General features: G+C 40.0%; 2 protein-coding genes across 6 annotated transcripts in view; one reads left to right on the forward strand and one right to left on the reverse strand.

The window, feature by feature from the left end:
* The window catches only part of antxr1a (ANTXR cell adhesion molecule 1a), a 27,322-nt gene extending 13,992 nt beyond the window's left edge, over nucleotides 1-13,330 (reverse strand). Inside the window, exons 1-11 of one of the 4 annotated variants that reach the window (XM_086030347.1) lie at nucleotides 13,296-13,330; nucleotides 12,216-12,299; nucleotides 8,298-8,369; nucleotides 8,141-8,212; nucleotides 6,806-6,887; nucleotides 6,622-6,655; nucleotides 5,795-5,874; nucleotides 5,320-5,388; nucleotides 3,970-4,050; nucleotides 3,264-3,324; nucleotides 3,064-3,162 (exon numbers count right to left, since the gene is read on the reverse strand). In XM_086030347.1, coding sequence (XP_085886473.1) covers nucleotides 3,064-3,162; nucleotides 3,264-3,324; nucleotides 3,970-4,050; nucleotides 5,320-5,388; nucleotides 5,795-5,874; nucleotides 6,622-6,655; nucleotides 6,806-6,887; nucleotides 8,141-8,212; nucleotides 8,298-8,356 — 637 coding nt within the window. In that variant the 5' untranslated portion in view covers nucleotides 8,357-8,369; nucleotides 12,216-12,299; nucleotides 13,296-13,330. Of the gene's footprint in view, nucleotides 1-3,063; nucleotides 3,163-3,263; nucleotides 3,325-3,969; nucleotides 4,051-5,319; nucleotides 5,389-5,794; nucleotides 5,875-6,621; nucleotides 6,656-6,805; nucleotides 6,888-8,140; nucleotides 8,213-8,297; nucleotides 8,370-10,247; nucleotides 10,709-12,215; nucleotides 12,300-13,179 lie in introns of those variants that run through there. The other 3 variants (XM_086030346.1, XM_086030348.1, XM_086030345.1) reach the window with 3 other exon arrangements.
* LOC147146848 (MOB kinase activator 1A) lies at nucleotides 12,716-19,459 on the forward strand. Of its 2 annotated transcripts, none has more exons than XM_086030350.1 (6): nucleotides 12,716-12,926; nucleotides 14,320-14,486; nucleotides 14,855-14,948; nucleotides 16,546-16,679; nucleotides 17,226-17,389; nucleotides 17,954-19,459. In XM_086030350.1, exons 1-6 carry the CDS (start codon nucleotides 12,913-12,915, stop codon nucleotides 18,029-18,031), a joined length of 651 nt encoding a protein of 216 aa, XP_085886476.1. In that variant the 5' UTR covers nucleotides 12,716-12,912; the 3' UTR covers nucleotides 18,032-19,459. The 2 variants fall into 2 exon arrangements, with proteins under 2 accessions (XP_085886476.1, XP_085886477.1); XM_086030351.1 differs by having other exon boundaries at nucleotides 12,717-12,926; nucleotides 14,323-14,486.
* Nucleotides 19,460-19,941: the final 482 nt, after the last annotated feature.

The following is a 19,941-nucleotide window of genomic DNA, read 5'->3' on the forward strand; positions in this document are numbered from 1 at the left end:
GGATTTGTTGTTCACAACACAATTTCATAGTAAGCAAATGAATGTTGGGCAATAGAAGAAGGGACTCCAGGAACATGTTGATGGAAAGTAGTGACTTTCGCAAGAAGTCTGTTCACAAATTTCTGAGAAGCGTGTTCCCTTAAAATCAAAACAAGTGTTTGCAGAATTCGGGGAATAAAGTCTCTCATAGAAACACCTCAGCAAAACGGACAGCTTTTGTTTTTGAGGCAAATCTAGGTCTTGTCCGTTTCCAGCTGGCTTTTAAGAAAGCAGCTCCAACACGCACCATGACCAGGCCGCTGTGTTTATTCTGGCTGGGGGAGAGCATACCCCAGAACTGAGGAAATCAACACGAGAGTCACATGGGTCACTGCTGATCCACTCTTGAAACTCCATGCAGGGATAAGCCAATGATGTGGCCAGAAACAGCTTAGCCTCAACAGGAACTGAGCCAGATCATATATGATCTCGCTCCAAGTTCATCCCTACATCCACTGTGCTTTTTCTTCCATTAAAGAGATAGAAATTGGACTCAGAGGCTTCTCAAGAACAACTCCACAAATCCAGTGAAGAGCACACAGGATTTAATTCCCCCAAGACGGCAGAATCCCACCTAACTGCCTTTTGGAAGAATCTTCCGATTCCACGCTTTGATCGCAATTCACCGTTCAGGATTCAGCCAATTCAGATTTCATAAAAAGTCAATTAAAACAACTACGGCGCTGTGCAAAAGTCTTAAGCGCCATTAGATGTTGTTGTAGCAATTCTGAAATGACTATCACCCAGTGGAGCACAAACCTCCACCAAGGCTATAAATCATTTTCAAAGAGAAAATGGAGCTCAGTGAAGACATCCAATATGTTGGCCAGAATTATTGGGAAAATGCTGTAAATTAATGTGTCACGGGCTGTTTTAGACTCGCTTAATCTTAATTCTTCCTATTAGAAATGTATTTGGAAAGATGGTATGCTTCCTACTTTGTGGAAACATTTTGGAGGGCTTCTTTTTTGTTCCAGCATGACTGTCTCCCAGTACATAAACAAAGGTCTACGTTTGGTGTGGTAGAACAAGAACCTTTCATCCATACTTTCTTCCTTTATACTCACAATGTCAGCCTACCACAGCTGACTATAGGCGAGAGGCGCAGTGCACCCTGGATTGCAGAGTGTACTGTATATATAGACAAAGAATTATCTACACTCAGATTCGCACCTATGGTCAATTTAAATTCTTCACCGAACCTAACCCAGTGAAAGCCCACGCAAGCACAGGAAGAACATACAAACGCCACACAGGAATGCCATGGTCTGAATTTGAAACCGCAACCTCGGAACTGCGAAGCAGATTAACCATTCGCCTACTTGACTGATAAACGCAATATTTTCCAATGTAATGTCTCTCTGCGCAATATTTATCCATATCGTGCAAGCAATCATTGTCTAGCCAACATGTTAACACGGCATAAGCTAGCTTTCGAAGACAGCAGGCAGACGACCTGTTTAGCAGAAGTGTTTGATCTTTCTCTGTAAATTAAAGCAATGCTTCCCGCGGAGCTGAGGCGTGCACAGTAGGAAGTGGTTTCCACAACTACTAAATTAACCCACCAGCAAAGACTGGAGAATTAGCCTCAAGGCATTTTGAACACTGTTCCGTGTGTGGTACAGGTTGACATTTTCTTTACAGGCTGTAACAACAAAAAAACCTTTCGCTAAAATAAAATAGCAGAAGCAGTAAACTTGGTACCTTTTTTTGATCATAGAGGATTCCAGCTGTGCATTGGTCTTTTAATGTAAACACTTCACCGAGATATTATAATGAGATCCAACACAAGAGTCAAACATTCTCCCTTTGCAAAGATAATAATGCTCAAACTTGACTGACACTATCAGAGAGGTTGTTGTGGTGTGTAACAATTGTAAAACGGAATCGTCCCGTATTTAGAAATACAAGAAGCGTCCCATATTGAGTTGTAAAGGGACGCACTTTGTCCCATAATATCGTGAGAGTTAAAAATATTCTGTAAAATGTCGATGGAATTAATGAACAACAGTTCCCTTTATATGACAATTTACGGTAAAGGTCTCAGGCCCTCCCCTGCTCTGTGACCAATGAGGTGACAGCATATTCGTGCGTTGCCAGGATACAGAATCCGCTTATTTTATTGGTCAAGGTAATGACGCTTGCCAAAGTTGCTAGCGGAAGTCAAAAAGCAGCATGACAAATTCATTGTCCACCAGGCAACGCCAGAGATGGATATAGTATGTAAATAATTTGAAATAATAAAAAAAAATTTTTTTAACCCTCTGATCAAGGTGAATATGGAAATATGCAATGAATGTCAGCATTGTATGGACAAACAACCTATAATAATTTTGGGGTGGAATAAATAAGTAAAATTGATCGATAAGTACGTTAAATAGATGGACATCAATAATAGATAAAGGATACACACACAGCCTTACATTTATTACAAGTTCAAACAGTGCTGCACAGGCAGTCGATATACAACACTTACTAACTATAAATAGAGTCAAAGAAATGTTTACATTATTTTCCCCTTTTATGAAGATGAAGTAGACAAATATGTGAAAATGTTCTGCCGAACTGATTAATTAAAGGTGAGCTCATTTTGAGCCTCAACTATGACATGTCTTGCTTAGTAGTTAAAGAAGGTTCTGCCAACTTAAGGCAGAAAGCTTGTTGCCCTTGGCAACACATGAAAATTCTGATTGGATGACGATACAACCTTCTAAATTATAGATGAATAAATATATTATAAATATGAATTAATTGCAAATATCACTACTTTATCCTGAGGATCGATGCTTAAATTTGAGCACTCTGGATCGGAATATCGATATTTTGGTACGCCCATCCCTATAGTTGAAGGCAGTCAGTTCAGCCGTCCCTTCCGATGAGGTGTCCCTTATTTATTTTCAGGCAGTTGGCAACCCTAATTGAGAGCTATATCTAATATTCTCATATAAAAACAATGTCAGTGTATACTACAGCCAGAATAATAAGCATATTGGTCATTTGGATTTGAAGATATGTTTTACTCACTTTTAGTAAGAGTTTCGTTAATGCGAAAGCTGCAAAGGACCTTGTCGATATTGCGAGCATGGAGGAATCCATTTCCTCTCACTACAACCTGGAATGACTCTGTTGGAGGAGAAATGAAAGGACAAAATGTCATCCCAACAATTGGTGATGACCTAAAAATCTTCAGTGCCAAGTTTACGGTTCTCAGCCTGCTTCCTCACCTCCTGCACAGATACTGGAGGGTTCAGCTGCCAGAATCTCAATGCAAGACTTTTTCAGGATCTGAGGAAATGAGGGAAAAAAAAAGCATCAATATGGAAGACTCATAACGGGAATAACTTGGCCTTCTCAGTATTTTTTACAGTGTCAATGTTTTCTTATGCTAATCTCTTGCTTCCCGTCCCATGGCAAATTTCAGCATCCACTTGTGGCATCGATGTGCTTCTTGACATGATGCTGCTACTTCAACTGTTTTTAACTGTTCCTGGCATCTACAAAAACATGCCCGCTCCTTGAAATTCAAATTCGACGATAATGCGCTGCAGATGACAAGCCGAGCCTATCAAACGGCAAGGCCTGTTGTCACGACACACTGCTTTTTATTTCCTGACAACAGTGAGGTCACGAGCGATCCAGTCATCTATTTGATCCTGTTCGGCCAAACATGGTCCTCACTGATCAAAAGCAGCAAAGTCACAGTCACAGCAACATTTGTTCTGGAATTCTATCCCAGGCAGAGTTTCATGGATGCAAGCGCTCAACAAAGGCTTACAAGTCCTTTATGTCTGGTATGCGCTCTGATGAGTCTAACTATGAGGTCATAAGGGTGCAGCCGTGCAGGTTTAATATTTCAAGGTGGTTTCCTGCGGGCCGACAATGCGACGTCAATTATTTCCATACAGGTGTCGTTTGTGTGGACATACTTACAGAATCAATAACCCCTTGCAAAGCCTCAAATCCATCATTGACAGGGAATACGTGGTCCTTACTGTCAGCAATCTTCGCCAGCTAAAGGTGAGCAATTCAAAACACAAGTGAGCGGCCACTCAGTTCTTTAGTGCAAATCTACTTTTCATCGTTCTACTTCTGCGTCAAATCTACTGCTCATCATTGTTCACATTTTGACATTTGAATTTAACCCACATTCGCTAACTAAACAAATGACAACATACTGCACATAACAGAAATGCAGAGCTGTTTTGCTGTCTTTCCAATGCATTTTGTACTGAACACAAAACAACATGCGATTGTGAAAGTCAGACATACAGTAGGCTATACTTGAATCAGACTCCTTGATTTTTTTTGGGGGGGGCACAGATTCTGTGGCTGAGCAAATGTGTGACGTAATCACAAAGAAGAATGGAACAACTCTTGGGTTATTTCAGAGGAAATGTATCACAACTTTCTAGGGCCTGACCAACTAACTGAGCAGCCGATTTCATTGGTCGATAGTCGCTCTTTTAAAATTGGCTAAACTTCACCGATTTTTTTTGCCCCCTGATTATTTTCACTTTTCGTTTTACACACACATTACAAAATAAAGATAATGATGTTGACAAACATTCCCTACCCCCAAAAAATCTGCCAGTTTTTCAAGTTAAACAAACATGAGAGGCCTTAAATGTTCTGCCTGTAATTCTATCTTCATTGTTGTAAGCGTTAAAGCAGAAGTCAACCCCCAAAAATTCTTTGCAATAATATGTTCTATGCGCCTTCACTAGTCTAAACCTGGCATTCTGATTAATATTGCGTTTGTGGAATATGAGTTAAGCAGCAAAATCCACCCGTTTTTAGCCATCTCAGGAGGCGGCCATTTTGTCACTTCTGTCGACTGAAAATGACATCACAGTTGCTCAGGGCTCAGGTAACAACCAATCACAGCTTACCCATTTTCTGAAGCTAAACCAGAAATCAACACATTTCTATTCTGTTCTCCTGTACACTATGTAACCTACCTAAGTGGTTTTTGCCCCTGAATTTTTTTCCTATAAAAATTTTCAAAATAAGATTTTTAAAATTCTGTGATTTTAACATTTGCATATAACAAGAGGTTATTTATTGCCATTGTCAAGCAAAATATTTGGCAGCTTGACCATTAAAATTTTGCATTAAGAATGCTGTAACCTCTTTATTACACTACAGTATGTGAGAGTTGATGAATTTGGTGAAACTGCATTTGCTGTAAAAGTAGCTTCATTGTATGACAAATAAATATGATGGTTTTTTTTTTTTTTCATGTTTGAGATATATGGACTAAAAGTTGATGTAAGAAGCTACCTGAGTCTCATTGAAGTCCTTCACCCCAACGCAGTAAACCGTGGCCCCCAAGCTCCGGGAGCGATTGGCCTGTCAGGTTGGCAAAGATTGAGAACACAAATAAGACAACATTCCTCGCAGCACATGGATTCAGTTCCATCTTAACTTTTTACAACATTTTACAAAACACAACTACACAGCTTTGAATTTTGTCATGCAGCTACCCACATGCTTTACAAGACAGGCAACAACCAAGACCATGTTGAAAAATAAATCATTGCTTTCACGAAGTAGTCTTATTGCCCTGGCTGGCCACATGTGTTTTGAACACACAAAACAAAGTCCAACACGTCTAAACGGCTCTAACAGAAGCTTTTACTTAGCAGGAAACAGCAGGATGTTCAAAGCGGTGATGTGGCGCCATTTAATGGGGTTAGTGGTGCAAACACGTTTCACCTGCTTGCAATTAGTGCAGAAGCTCATTTGTCTCTCTGACCTCTCTCTCGGCATAGTAGAAGAGATCTTCATGCAGCTCTCCATCTGTCAGAGCTATAATAACACTTGCGGTGCGATAACCTGAGGGTGTAAACCATATAATCAGATCCTTTTCGAATAAATATATTATCTATGCTTATCGAGAAAAAGGTGGCAGACTTTTCATTCGGGAATAACCCCCATTTATGAGCATGCAGAAACAGGTCACGTAGGTAAGGCAGAGTGTCAGTGTGCGATGATGCAAAGTGGGCTTCTCGGTCAAAGTGACTTTAGCTGTGAGTACTTTGAGAAGTTTGAAAACATATGTTTGGCAAATTGCAGGAGGAAATATGTCTTCTTTTAACATTGTTAATTACATTAACAAAACGATGGAAACGCGGATGAACCAATTTTTTTTTTGTCAGGATCGGTTGGGAGAAAGTAAGAAAGAAGTCGGGGGGGTGGGGATGGGGGACTGTAATTTGTTAAAACTGCTTCCGTACATTGTTTTAAATGATAGGCTATTGAGATATTTTAGTCTTTTATGGGCTTGTTACCAGGTCCGTAGAGGACGCTAAAATAAAAGGATTGCCATTGTTGGATTATTTCCCCCCAAATCAATAACAGAGTTTGTTTGTAAAAGTCACTTTCGAGTGTTCAGGCCTGCCATTTTTCTCTCACTTTTACTTATAGCGTTGTAAAAGGATTTTCTTGTGACTCCTCATATAATAAAGGCCTCCAAGCTTCAGAGACCCTCTGACTCTGAAATCTTTAGCATGGGGACGGTTTTAGGATGCTAAGAGTTGGACAACATGCCCACAAAGGAGAGTACCATCTTGTAATACGAACCTTCTGTGTTTCCATGGTATATCTGCTCACTGGCCTGTAGAACACAAACACAAGGACAATGAGGTGTCACAGTGAGCTGTCAAACAAGCACACCTTGCAGGAAGGCAACATCTGTTTAGTTGATTGGTCATGCGTTTAGTGTTCACGTTGTGTGAAGAGTGGAGACGGAGATGCTGCAGCTCACCCGCAGGATGCCCTCGTGCATGAAGGTGTCTCCTCCTGGATGAACTCCCTGGAGCTCCTCCAGACCTTTGCGGATACGTTCTCTGACATGGCATACACAAAACAACCTCATCTCATATAATGCAATTTATTTGCAATATTTATCAGGATGAGGACGGTTGACAAAATCCACAGTCCAGTTCCAATCTCGGTTTTGTGCACACGGGGTTCGGTTCGGTACGCGTTGACTGTTAGAAAAATCGATTATGTCGTGTATAGTTTGGTTAAAAGTTAAAGTATATGTACGCAGCGTTATTATTAATTACTATTATTGTATTATTATTTTCATCTTTATTATTACTTTGTTTTTCTCTCTATGCCAGCGGCATATATTGGCAGGTATAACACATGAAAAGCTCTTGAATTGGATGGCCAAAGGTACGACGAACCTGTCCAGCATAAAAATAGAGTACAGTATATCAACTTTGTTTTCAACAATACAATACAATACAACATAATACAATTTTATTTATAAAGCGACTCCACAGGTTGGAATACATTGATCTAATCATTATTCGCCGAAAGAAAAGCTCAATTATTACATGAGTCTTATGTGATGACTAAGTAAGTGTGCGTCTTAGTTTGTCATGACAATGATAGACTAAGATGTGTCATAATTCATGTCCACTAAAGGATAGAGGAGTGGTGTGTATCATTACTATCTATCATGAATGAGCTCAGTTCATGCACAAAGTCATTTACTTCATCTCTTCATTCATGGGCCTGAGCACACACACTTTTGATCTTTTTCAGCTCTTAACACCACCACAATGGCTTTGAAGTGAGACGAAGGAGATATGCTTCATCTGCAGACTGTTATCTTTAATTTGAGGGTATTTACATCCAAATCATTTTAACGGTGTAATATCACGATGATAAAAGCAAGTTCAAGTGAAAGCAGGTTACTCCATTATTCTCGCCTCAACTGCACATATTGATCCAGATGGATGACTTTAAGGTCAGTAGTCGTACTATATTTGATTAAAGTGCATCCCCTTGGGGGAACAAATCAGATGCATTGTGCTGGACCGGGCACTTGCACAGATATTTTGGGGGTCAGGTGCTCAAGCCCAAAAAGGGCATCCAACACCAGAATTATTTATACAATTGAGATATATTTATTACTTTTAACACAAACAGCACAATCAATAATGCAACTATTAGCAAAGGGGGTGAAGGGAAACCACAGTGCATATAAAGTCTACACACCCCTGTTCAAATGGCAGGGTTTTGTTGTATACAATATAGAGTATAGTACCAAAATAAAAAAAATAAAAAAATAGGTAAATGTACCCACCTGTCCTCTGTCAGGCTCATTAAAATCTTCCCTTCAGTGGAGAACACGATAAACGACATCCTTAATTGCGGACTAAAGCAAAGTAGAAATAAACACTGTTAGATCAGTAAACATTTCTTGAAGGCTTTTCTCCATGCCAAAACACTGATTAGTTTACCTTATAAATTTATGAGCTAAGTGCTCAACAAAATGGTAGATTTCAGTCCAGTGGTCCATCACACTCCCAGATCTACCAAAGGGAAATGTCATGTGGTTAGTTTCCTAAACGTAATCTAAAAGAAAAGAGAGCTGCTTTTTAATTGAGTGCTGTTAAATTAAAACCAGAGTGCTTCCACAGAAGCAAATCTGCAACGGTTTGGAGCTGTAAGCCGCCGTCCCTTGAGGGATTTTACTCTTATAGCTCTGCTCAAGTTACTATTAGCATCCTTATAATACACCCGCAGTTAATGAAGACAGTTATTCCGATCTGAGAAATGGCCGCTCATTAACCCTTTCATGCATAGTGGTCACTACAGTGGACAGCTATTGAAAAGTTAATCGCCCATATTAATTAATCTAAATTTTTACAAATATTTTTAACCCTTTCATGCATTTAATTATGATTTAATGTTATTATTTAAAATATAAATATATTTTTTAGTTTGATTAATATAGGCGAAAGCAACTTTTAAATAGCTGTCCACTGTAGTGACCACTTGGCATGAAAGGGTTACGGTTCCATGCATACCATCGTATGATCATAACTAGTTCAGTGTTGTTGTTGAACAAGTTTGCTCCCTTTACCCCCTCATAGTCAACTTGAGCTGTTGGTATACGTTTTTTTTTTCCTTCATGTTTTTATTGGGCTGTAAAGCAACTGCCATTAAGTCCTCTATATCCTGTGCAGTTACAATATAAACACAACTGCATTATAGAGTGGAAGGAAGGCATTAATCATTCAGGATACTAACAAATATCTATCCATGATAATTGCATAACATGAAATAAAAAACAAATGTGCGTGCTTGTATCTTTGAATCACAGTAGATGTCCTCAGTTTAACTTTGCTTTTATAACCTCCGAATCCCCTTTCCTCCTCCTTCTTACCAAACACCTATTTTTCCGTTGTTACCATGACATAAGTTCCAGTGCGGAAAGGCCAAGACAACAGGCTGAAACATTAAAACATCTGGAGCCAATGAAAGATAGGCTGTGAAGACACCGAGAGATGATGAGGCTACAGGGGCAGGCGGGTGGGGGCAGGTGGAGGGCATAGTTGCTGCAAGTTCAATGCATCCAGAATAAATTCAATGCAAAAATCATAAAAGGAGACAACACTATCATGCCATTCTGTTAACACATGGAATGGCATTCAGACGTGCATAGACTTTGACACATGCACGATTCCCACCTCGGGAAATAAAACATTGAATGGGACAACTGGACAATGCATCAGCTTGTCCGGAGCTGAGGTCACGCACTCCCACGTCTCATCTTCCGCATGCACACATTTATCCAAACCAAGATACTGCATTTCTTGTTGACCTAGTTGGCCGACTTGTTTTACTCTGAGGAAATTTGATTAGTAAATGAAAATGTATTTGTGGAGGTTCTAATGATGTTCTTGCCACAGATGGTCCTCATGAGGCAACTCTGTTAAGATCTATTAAGCGTGTGCCAATGAGAGGCTGATAGTTAAATCTACTTTATGGATTACAGATTCACCCAAAAACATTTTGATTTGTACCGGCTAGTACAATGTCCATTTTGAAACACCCCTCGCTGTGAATGTGGAGTTCTGCTCTGTAGCACCGTAAGCCACAATATAGTGAGCGTTAGTTAAATGAATCTCTATGACAGCATCAACTGAGTAGTATTATTATTCTAAAGGTAGAATTTATATAGTATATATTTATATAAGATATCATTTGGAGCCTGTGACACCATTGCGACTTCAGTCCATCCATACTGTAATGAGTTCCTTCTTAATATGCTTCAAATTCAACAGGTCTACATGCTATATGCTAGTATTTGTCAGAGTTTTACAGAATGAATTTATGTATTGCATATAAACTGAGTGTCACGAACCGATTCTCTCCTCAATGTTATGCAACAGTGTTCCACTCACTTGTCCAAGACAAAATAGAGGTCAAAGCCTCCATAGCAGGAGGACGACCCCGCCAGCCTTCTGTCGTGCTCGGATCCAGCATGAACAAAAGGAACAACCAGAGTGGCAGCAAACAAAGCTGAAAGCCAGGATCTTCTACTCCAACATGAAGGCATTATTCCATCTGAAAATCCCACACAGGTAAGGTGAAAAGTACGAGCACCTTTTTCAAAGTGTCAATAAGGATGAAGCCAAGACAGTTCCCCGGGACGATCGCTCTGACAGTCCTTCACAGTCATCTGCGGCATCCAAAATAAGCAATCATCCAAAGCAGAAGTGTAAATCAAGGGGTGAAGTGGAGAAGAGGGAGAAGTGAGCGCTCTCTCATCAGTGGGTCCAACAAAGATGATGCAAAGGTCTTCTCGACTCGCAACCTCCCACTTGAGCTTTTGTGTTCACCAAATGAGCTTGCAAACCAGCGATCCTCTGACTTGTTAACTCTCACTATTTACATTTTTTTGTCCTCCCTCACTAAGGTGATGGAAGCAGGACAATGGGAACTCCACACCAATTAGTATATCCTGCCCCCTAGAGGTGGTACATGACAGAAAGTGAAACCACAATGGCACAGGTCTGTAATTTCACTCATTTTGTGTGTTGCATTGTTATTCTATGACTACTGGTAGCAGCAAGCGTTCATATATTCTGTAGAAAAATCATTAACATGGCCATTGTCTAAAATGAAGATCATTAATTACACTGGACAACAGCAATTTTTAATCAGAGATGACCCTAAATTTATTTCTGACACTGTTTACAAAAATGTCTATACTTTTTTCCTCACACATTTTGGTTTTTGCTATTGTGAAATATGGATTTTACCATATTGTGATCTATACCTATGACATTTCAGAAAAAAATCCACTTTTTGCTGAACATAACACTTCATTCATAAATATTTCAAAACATGCCCATATTACATATCCATCCATCCATCCATTATCTAGACCGCTTTATCCTCACGAGGGTCGCTGGAGCCTATCCCAGCTGTCCTTAGGCAGTAGGTGGGGGACACCCCGAAATGGTTGCCAGCCAATTGCAGGGCACACAGAGGCAAACAAACATTCGACTCATAATCACACCTAGGGGCAATTTAGAGTGTTCAAATAATGTGCCATGTATGTTTTTGGAATGTGGCAGTAAACCGGAGTATCCGGAGAAAACACACGCATGCATGGGGAGAACATGCAAACTCCACACAGGAAGGCCGCAGCCGCAATCGAACCCACGACCAGTGTATATTTTAATTAATTAAGTTATTTATTTGATTCAATAAAATTTAACTAAAACCAATTAATTACATCCATCCATCCATTATCTTTACCGCTTCTCCTCACAAGGGTCGCGGGGCGTGCTGGAGCCTATCCCAGCTGTCTTTGGGCAGTAGGCGGGGGACACCCTGAACTGGTTGCCAGCCAATCGCAGGGCACACAGAGACAAACATCCGCACTCACAATCACACCTAGGGGCAATTTAGAGTATCCAATCAACTTACCATGCATGTTTTTGGAATGTGGGAGGAAACCGGAGTGCCCGGAGAAAACCCACGCAGGCACGGGGAGAACATGCAAACTCCACACAGGGAGGCCGGAGCCGGGATCGAACCCACGACCTCTGAACTGTGAGGCGGACGTGCTAACCAGTCGACCACCGTGCCGCCCAATTAATTACATATTATTTTTATTAACCACCCAAAAAATTCTTCAAAAAATGCTGACAATCTTTCTTATATGTTTCCGTGAAATAGGGGTGAGGTGTGTGAAAAAAAATATCCATCCATCCATCCATTATCTAAACTGCCTATCGTCACGGGGGTCGCGGGCGTGCTGGAGCCTATCCCAGCCGTCTTCGGCAGTAGACAGGGTACACCCTGAACTGGTTGCCAGCCAATCGCACGGCACACATAGACAAACAAGCGTTCACACTCACAATCCGGAGGCCGGATTCGAACCCTGGACTGCACTGTGAGACGATTCAGATGAACCTGCTAATCAATATCCACCAATGCCGCCACTGGAAAATAACCAAAAAAAAAATTAAAAACAAAAATAATAATAATAATAATACTGATAATAATAATAATGATGAAAAATAAATAGGCGAACCACAAGTATTCAACTGTAGTTTTAAGTTGTAATATCCCCATTCACAAGTAGATGAGACATAACTTAGCTGCGCTTACACTGCCATATTATACAACATGAGAAACCTACTATTTTTTGCGGATTTGTATGACAAGCAGGACAAACATAGTACCTCAATAATATCACAATTTTGATTGAGTTGATTTTTGTAGAGAAAAATGCAGAAAAAGAGTTTAGTGGTGCTATGGTCTTGGTGCTTAAAATTCGTAACGTTAATATGCACTGAATGATGAGAAAAGATTATGTCAGGCGTAATACGCATTTCATCAGACGTCAGTGGTTTCAAGTGTACGCAACAGGGGGCGACAATGTGGCCCTGTTGTCGCCAGAGGAAGACGCTTCGTGGGTGCAGTTGATGTTAGCTGTTAGCGGACAGCCCCGTCCAAGACGTTTGAGTGGTCCGTTGTCAAAGTAACAATCGCCATCGACTAACTGAGAGCGAGGAGGTTTAATCGAGGCACTCCGACGACCACTTTTCCAAGATGAGCTTCCTATTGTAAGTAAACTTGACAAACATTCTTACTCGTGATCTAAATTTGTCGCCTGCGCTTGCGGTTAACGTTAGCTAAAGTTCCACCAGGGGAAGTAACTCAAAGCAAGAAGACACCCTTGCTAAAAACGACTTACTACCGTTGCGATGACGACTTGACTTGAGGTACTTTGTAGTAAAAGGTTATTATCATTCATTGGAATACGTGGTCTTTGCTTATATCGACTATTCAATCAACTGTCATTTAATTATAACTTACATGCTAGCTAGACCGTAAATGCTAGCTTGGAGTTGTGTAGCTCACTTCGTCTGACGTGCAGATAGATATTTTGTGAACATTTGTTACAATGTACATCCGTCTGTCCTCTTACGTACCACTACTTATGTAGGTCATTCTATTGTTGTACAGGGATCCCTGCTCAATTACTTCAGACAGCTATCTATAGCCCACCCACGACTTTGATCATTGGCTGTGGTGACACATCTCATGCACAATTCACTTCTACATTTAATTTACGTGTCATACATGAAGACTGATAAGTGGCCTCCTTACACGATCGCAGAGCTGTAAAACGAATTCCGTCTTTACAAAAATGATCGTGCTCCGTTTTGATGAAAACAGTCATATCAGGCTTCATTGAACGTCTAACCATCTCTCCCGATGTGATTTTGGTTTGTAGAAGTGTACAACTACAGTGTCTCTAAATTAAGGAGTAGGTATTGATGTTGTTTGCCTGATTTAATACACCTATTGTCCACTCCGTCCACTAAATTTCTTGTACACAAATTCCGTACTGAATAGAACCGAACAATGACAGCTGTGCAAATAATGTGGCGTGTCAACAAGCAATGAATGCCCAGTATTGCGGTATTTATGATACAATAACAATTGTTCAAATGATACAGAGAATGGTGAAAAAATTATACATATTGTGTGTTTTCTTGAGGGGAAGACATTTTTAGGGGTTAATGTAACAAAATTTCATCAACAGACTACCTGAAATACACAAACTAAAGCTATGTAAAAATGTTGACAACCTCGGAGTATGCACACTATCCTATTGATTTATCACCACTTATGTTTGTTCTAAATCTTTTTAGGTTTGAACGAGACCTTGTGAACAACCCTCTACTTTCACACTGAAAAAACAAAACGATCTGTTAGATTCATTTAATTTGAACATCAGTTGCAATTGATACAATTCTGGTACACCGATGTAATTTCGCCATGTTTTCCTCAAAAATAAACAAATGATATGTATTAGTTTAACACATTTCAACCATGTGTAACCGAGCTTTTTTTTTCTGTGCATCCAACTGCTCGTTGCACTAATAGGATTTTATAGGATTCATATTTCGTAGCATCAGACTTTTCAGTTCTGCTTGTGTTTCCCTCCAGTAGTAGTCGCTCATCTAAAACCTTCAAGCCCAAGAAGAACATTCCAGAGGGCTCCCATCAGTATGAACTGTTGAAACATGCTGAGGCTACGCTGGGCAGCGGGAACCTGAGGCAGGCGGTCATGCTGCCGGAGGGAGAAGATCTCAATGAGTGGATCGCAGTCAACAGTGAGTGCAGGAATAAAGACGCACATTGAATAAAAAAAATGTTTCCGCTGATGCAAAGAACTCCTGTGTCTCGCAGAGATACATTCCATGTGAAAATCCACAGTATGAAGACCATGCAAAAACCATTTAGAAACATTTAAACTTATTAAAACACACTTTGTGGAGTTAGTACTTTCTCCAGATAAGGTAAGACAAAACACTGTTTGGTTGTAGTTGGTTTTATAGTGTAGTGGTCATCACATCTGTTTTACACGCAGAAGGTCCATGGTTCAATCCCCAATGGAGCCATTTATTTATGATAATTGGTAGTTTTTAAAAAAAATTATTGTTAAAAAATAAGACACTAACTGCATGTTTTTGTATTTCAGCGGTGGATTTCTTCAACCAGATCAACATGCTGTACGGCACCATTACAGAGTTCTGCACTGAGGCCAGCTGCTCGGTCATGTCTGCTGGCCCCAGGTAAGGCAGTAAACCACACTGAATAATAGAACTCGATTTTAGTAATACTACCTCAAACCCAATGACGACCTTACCTGCTTAGATCACTCCACTGATATGGCAGTGCAGAAACTTTAAGTGTGGGACAATTAGTTTTACTCCAACTGCATTTCTTTATTGATACGAACCAAGATTAAAATGACACACAAGCTGTTCGCAACACAAGATTAAGATCAATGTACATCAGTGTGCTACACATAAACAAGTCTTTGGTTAGATAAAGGGCTTCCCTCCCCAAAAAAATCAATTTGATTTGACAACATTATATTAAGTTCAGTTCTCTTAACCCATTAAGGCCTAAAGCGCCTGCCAAAACATCTCCCCAAAACCTATGGGCGACCATAGAATCACCATCTAAAACCTGAAGTTTTCCCAGAAATTTAACACCTACAAAATAATTGATATCTCAGCCCCTGTAGCAGATAGAAACACGCAAGACATGTGGATTTCACACAGGCCTGAGTTTATTATTATTTACGGTTTCAATCAAAAATGTAAAAATAACGTGTCAGTGCAAGAGAAGCACTATTTTTATTATTATTTTTTTTTTAATCAAGTGGTAATTGCCATCCTGTATTCTGTTACAAAGATGTCGATATCGTCATTGTCTACAAAGATATGTTAACCATGTATCACGTTCGACTGGTTCCACTGGTTGGTTCCAAGTCCACAAGTGCGTCGTCTGTATCACTGCCGTCACTTATTTCAGGGCTCCCGCGATTGTCGGCGTCCACCATTACTGCTAGAAAAAATTCCAGGACACCTTCCGAGGGCTCACGACACCGTCGCGTGTACATTCTGATGCATTTCATTGGCTAAGAGACAGAGAATTGGAATTTAAAAAAAAGAAAAGAAAAATGACATATACCCTCTCTCGGTTCTAAAGGTATACCTTTATGCAACAGCGCTTCCAGCTCTAGTGGTAGAAACACAGTTATGCGCTCCTGGCCTTAATGGGAAAAAAAGGTCACGAATATTTAGGTTGAGAAAAATATATATAGTCTTATGGAATTTAGGAGTCCAATGTATTTGTTTTAATTGGCATTAGGATTATGAAACGGTACTTGGAAAATGGTATTTTCTGTAAGGAGTCCCTGAACCCAAAAGGTTCAAGAACACCTTATAGAAATGATGCTTGTGCAAGAAATGTCTACACCGATTTGTCTTGACAATTAAGTAATGGCATGAGAGTTGCTTGAATAAACGAGTCAGAATTGTGGCTTGCACTCCCTTCAGACGCTTTCTGTTCGTTGCTGAAATCTAGATCTGGCACTTCCTCTATCCTCTCTTGCCGTGACGGTCAGCGTTTAATCAGGAGGAAGGGAGCAGGGTTCACTTCCTGCTCACAGAGCAGCTATCAGAAGTATACGCGTACAGAAGAGATAGCGCTGCATTTCCCATTTCCGTGCATATTTTTAGTTTATCTCCTGCCACGCAAAGTTCGCATGAGCTAAGTTGATGCACAGAGCTTTTCAGCTGTTATGATCTTCTACTGCATCTCAGTCATATCTCTGTTACCTTAAAAGCTCACTGAATTCAACTTGGTCACTTTTTGCAGATACGAGTACCACTGGGCTGATGGCACCAACATTAAAAAGCCTATCAAATGCTCTGCGCCCAAGTACATAGATTATCTGATGACTTGGGTCCAAGACCAGCTGGATGATGAGACTCTTTTTCCCTCCAAGATTGGTAAGTTTTGATTTTAACCGGGAAAATGTTTGATTTTCAGATAAATGACAGTTACTTCTGTGGCGATACTGCCTGATGAGATTTGTATGATCTTCCCCCTAATCCGTAAATCTAAATGTAATCTGCAAATGGGGAATTCAGTGAACTGATCAGTGTTCTGCGTTTACAACTAAAACACAGTCAGAAACTAATCACATTTTCTTTCTGTAAATTGATAAATTAAACAAAGGTAAGTCTGTGCTGTATTTAGATGGAATAGTGCATCAGTTGACTGCTGTGCTGCCTGAGGTCGGAGCTACAGTTTCTTAGCACAAGTGACTAATCTTGTGACTTCAATTCTACGGAACAGTTTGATGAAGTAATGCATGAAAGCACTCGAAGACTCATCAGTTTAGTGAAGTTGGCACCATCTGACTGAAGTCAGTCAAACTGCACCGGAAAGAATGGGGGGAAAAAAACTGCAATAACAAAAACAATTACAGACATCGCTTGGCTTTAGAGGTATAATTACATTTTATACAAAGTAAAGTCTGTTTTCCGCAACAGGGGTTCCGTTTCCCAAGAACTTCATGTCTGTGGCCAAAACCATCCTGAAGCGCCTTTTCAGGGTTTATGCGCACATCTACCATCAGCATTTTGACTCTGTGATGCAGCTGCAGGAGGAGGCGCACCTCAACACCTCTTTCAAGCATTTCATTTTCTTTGTCCAGGTGAGTTACAGCAATTTGTCCATTTTTTAACTTACTGCCATAGTGCAACACAGTGTTTTTCTGCAGCCATCTCCACGTGGCGTAACCAATTACAGGCAGTCCTCGCGCTACCCGGTACTCGACCTACGGCGTTTCGACTTTACGACGCCCGAGTTTCGTCCGCCATTTTGTCTCCAGCCCCATCGCGTGTGTGTAAAAAAATAAAGCAGGCGCTTCTGGCGGTGCTGGTCCAGCCAAGAGTGAAGCCATTACGTTGGAAACGAAACTGGATATTATCAAAAGGTCGGAGAAAGGCGAGACGGCGACGAACATCGGGTATTTATTGAGAAATTTGGGGGGTTTTAAAGCGTTGATTCCGATTTACGCGGAAATTTAAGTTACGTCGCCAGCGTAGGAACGGAACTCATTCGTAACCCGGGGACTGCCTGTATGGTGAGGGAAGAAGCTGTTGGCAGACAGCTGACATGTATGACAGCAAATCGGTGAAGGAGTGGATTTGATTTTACTATGTATGCTCAGCGAAAACATAGTTCAGACTGGTTTATTTATCTGTGTTACCTGCAGGAATTCAACCTTATCGACCGGCGAGAGCTCGCTCCCCTGCAGGATTTGATTGAGAAGCTTGGTTCCAAGGACAGATAGACATTACATCACACTCCTCTCCTGAACACTTTCTTTTTCACCACTTTCCCTCTTCTCGGCCTCTGCTACCTCTGTGACTTCAGGTCTACTCAGTGTGTGCCTTCTTCTTGTCATTCCTCACAGCTGAGCATTTGGATTGTACTATTTCTTCGAGCCCCCCATCCCCCCCTTTTATTTTTAATTGTATTATTTTTTTCCCTTTGGATTAGAATTAGCATTGTGTACTAAATGTATTCTTTGCAGCACAGGTTAATAAGAAAAAAAATGTTTTGTTTACTTTTTAATTGGACCAAGAAAATTTGGAAGTGGGATTGAGGCATTTCCTCTTTTTTTTTTTTTTTTTTTTTTTTTTAAATGCTGGTTAATGTTGTTTTGATGCATTTATTCATTCACAGTGTTTTGACTGAACAAATATCCAATTCTTACATTTAAATCAGTTACTGTTTTATAGTTTGAGTAAAGTGAAACATCTGTAGAAGTTAATAGGTGAACCAAACAACATAACATATTTTCAGTCCAAAATGAAGACGGTTGATGTGCTTGAGTACAATGCATTGACGGGTGATTGTGAGAAGCCTTTGTCACATATATGACTGAATTTCTTGTCCATTTTCCATTTTTTTTCCCCCATTAATTTAGTAAAGTAAGTAAAATGCAAGATACAGTATAGGACATCCAGTAAACAGCTGTAAAGTGAAAATACAGTATAGAGAAAGACTTTGAATGCAACTTTGTTAAATTAGATATTTTTGTTAGATTATTTCTCTGGTGCCGATCATTTGTGGAACTCTGAATAGTTGTGCGTTTCCTCAGTGTTGGTACTTATTTTCCTGGAGGTTAACAACTATTGCCTCTGTGCGCAATAGAGGGCAAAAAATATTGTAAATATAATGGTCATGATCCTGTCTTGAACTCAGGCTACAGCAGCAGGGCTGTGTGTACTGCCATCTTTTAACTAACAAATTTTAGCTGGGATTCTAATGCATGTTTTTGGATTTGGCAACATTTGACGACAAATGGACCTTCATTCCATATAGACATTTAAGAGCATCAGGAACCAGTAGCTGCCCTCCTCATTTTTCTTTTTGAATTTACATGCTCAAAAAGTGCTTCTTGTTTTATTTTGATATTACAGCAAGCATTTCAAATCGAGTCCCATGTGTATTCCAGCCACATTTCATATTTTTATACATGTAGAATCAGAAAAAGAACAAGGGCTTGTGATTTAATCGAGGGTTTTATTGAATCCTTTGGCCATCATTTTGACTGGTAGGGGATGCACAAATGTACAACAATGTACTGTGTCCAAACATGTGCTGTAAATAAGATCAGCATTTTTATCTGAGAAAGCTGTGCCTTTACTGAAATGTCTTGATATGACTGTATTGGCAGATTTGAAAATCAATAAAAGCATTAATAATAATAAAAGGACAATGCAATGGTTTTATTTTTTGTTTAGATTTTAAATAACAACGTAACACTCAGCGAATCAATTGGCAATGTGACATGCCACAATAATATTTAAACGGTGGTTATTTTGCCACGACCGGCAACCCACCACCAAGTGGTTTACCATGAATTGCGTAGGACCTACGAGAGATGGGCATTTTGCGAAAAAGTTGCGGTCCCTTTATAGCCTTCCGCCTACACCTGTACCTATTGTTTTGTTTTGTTATTTGATCTATGTTTACAATTTATTGAAGCCATTCAGGAGTTGTAAACGAGCTGTTTTGTTCCACGTATTTATTGAAGAATTTAACAGTTTGTGCAGTTGAACAATTTCGATGTATGATTCGGGCCCGACAAAATAGTTAAACCTATCAAAAATAATTGTTAAAGTGGTCAACCCAAACATTTTTTTCCAAAATATCTTCTATGTAGGCCCACTTGTTGAAATACAGCATTCTGAT

Source organism: Filicampus tigris, chromosome 5 (genome assembly GCF_054856515.1).
Source record: "Filicampus tigris isolate MCC_2025a chromosome 5, RoL_Ftig_1.0, whole genome shotgun sequence".
In the NCBI taxonomy this organism is placed as follows: Eukaryota; Metazoa; Chordata; class Actinopteri; order Syngnathiformes; family Syngnathidae; genus Filicampus; species Filicampus tigris.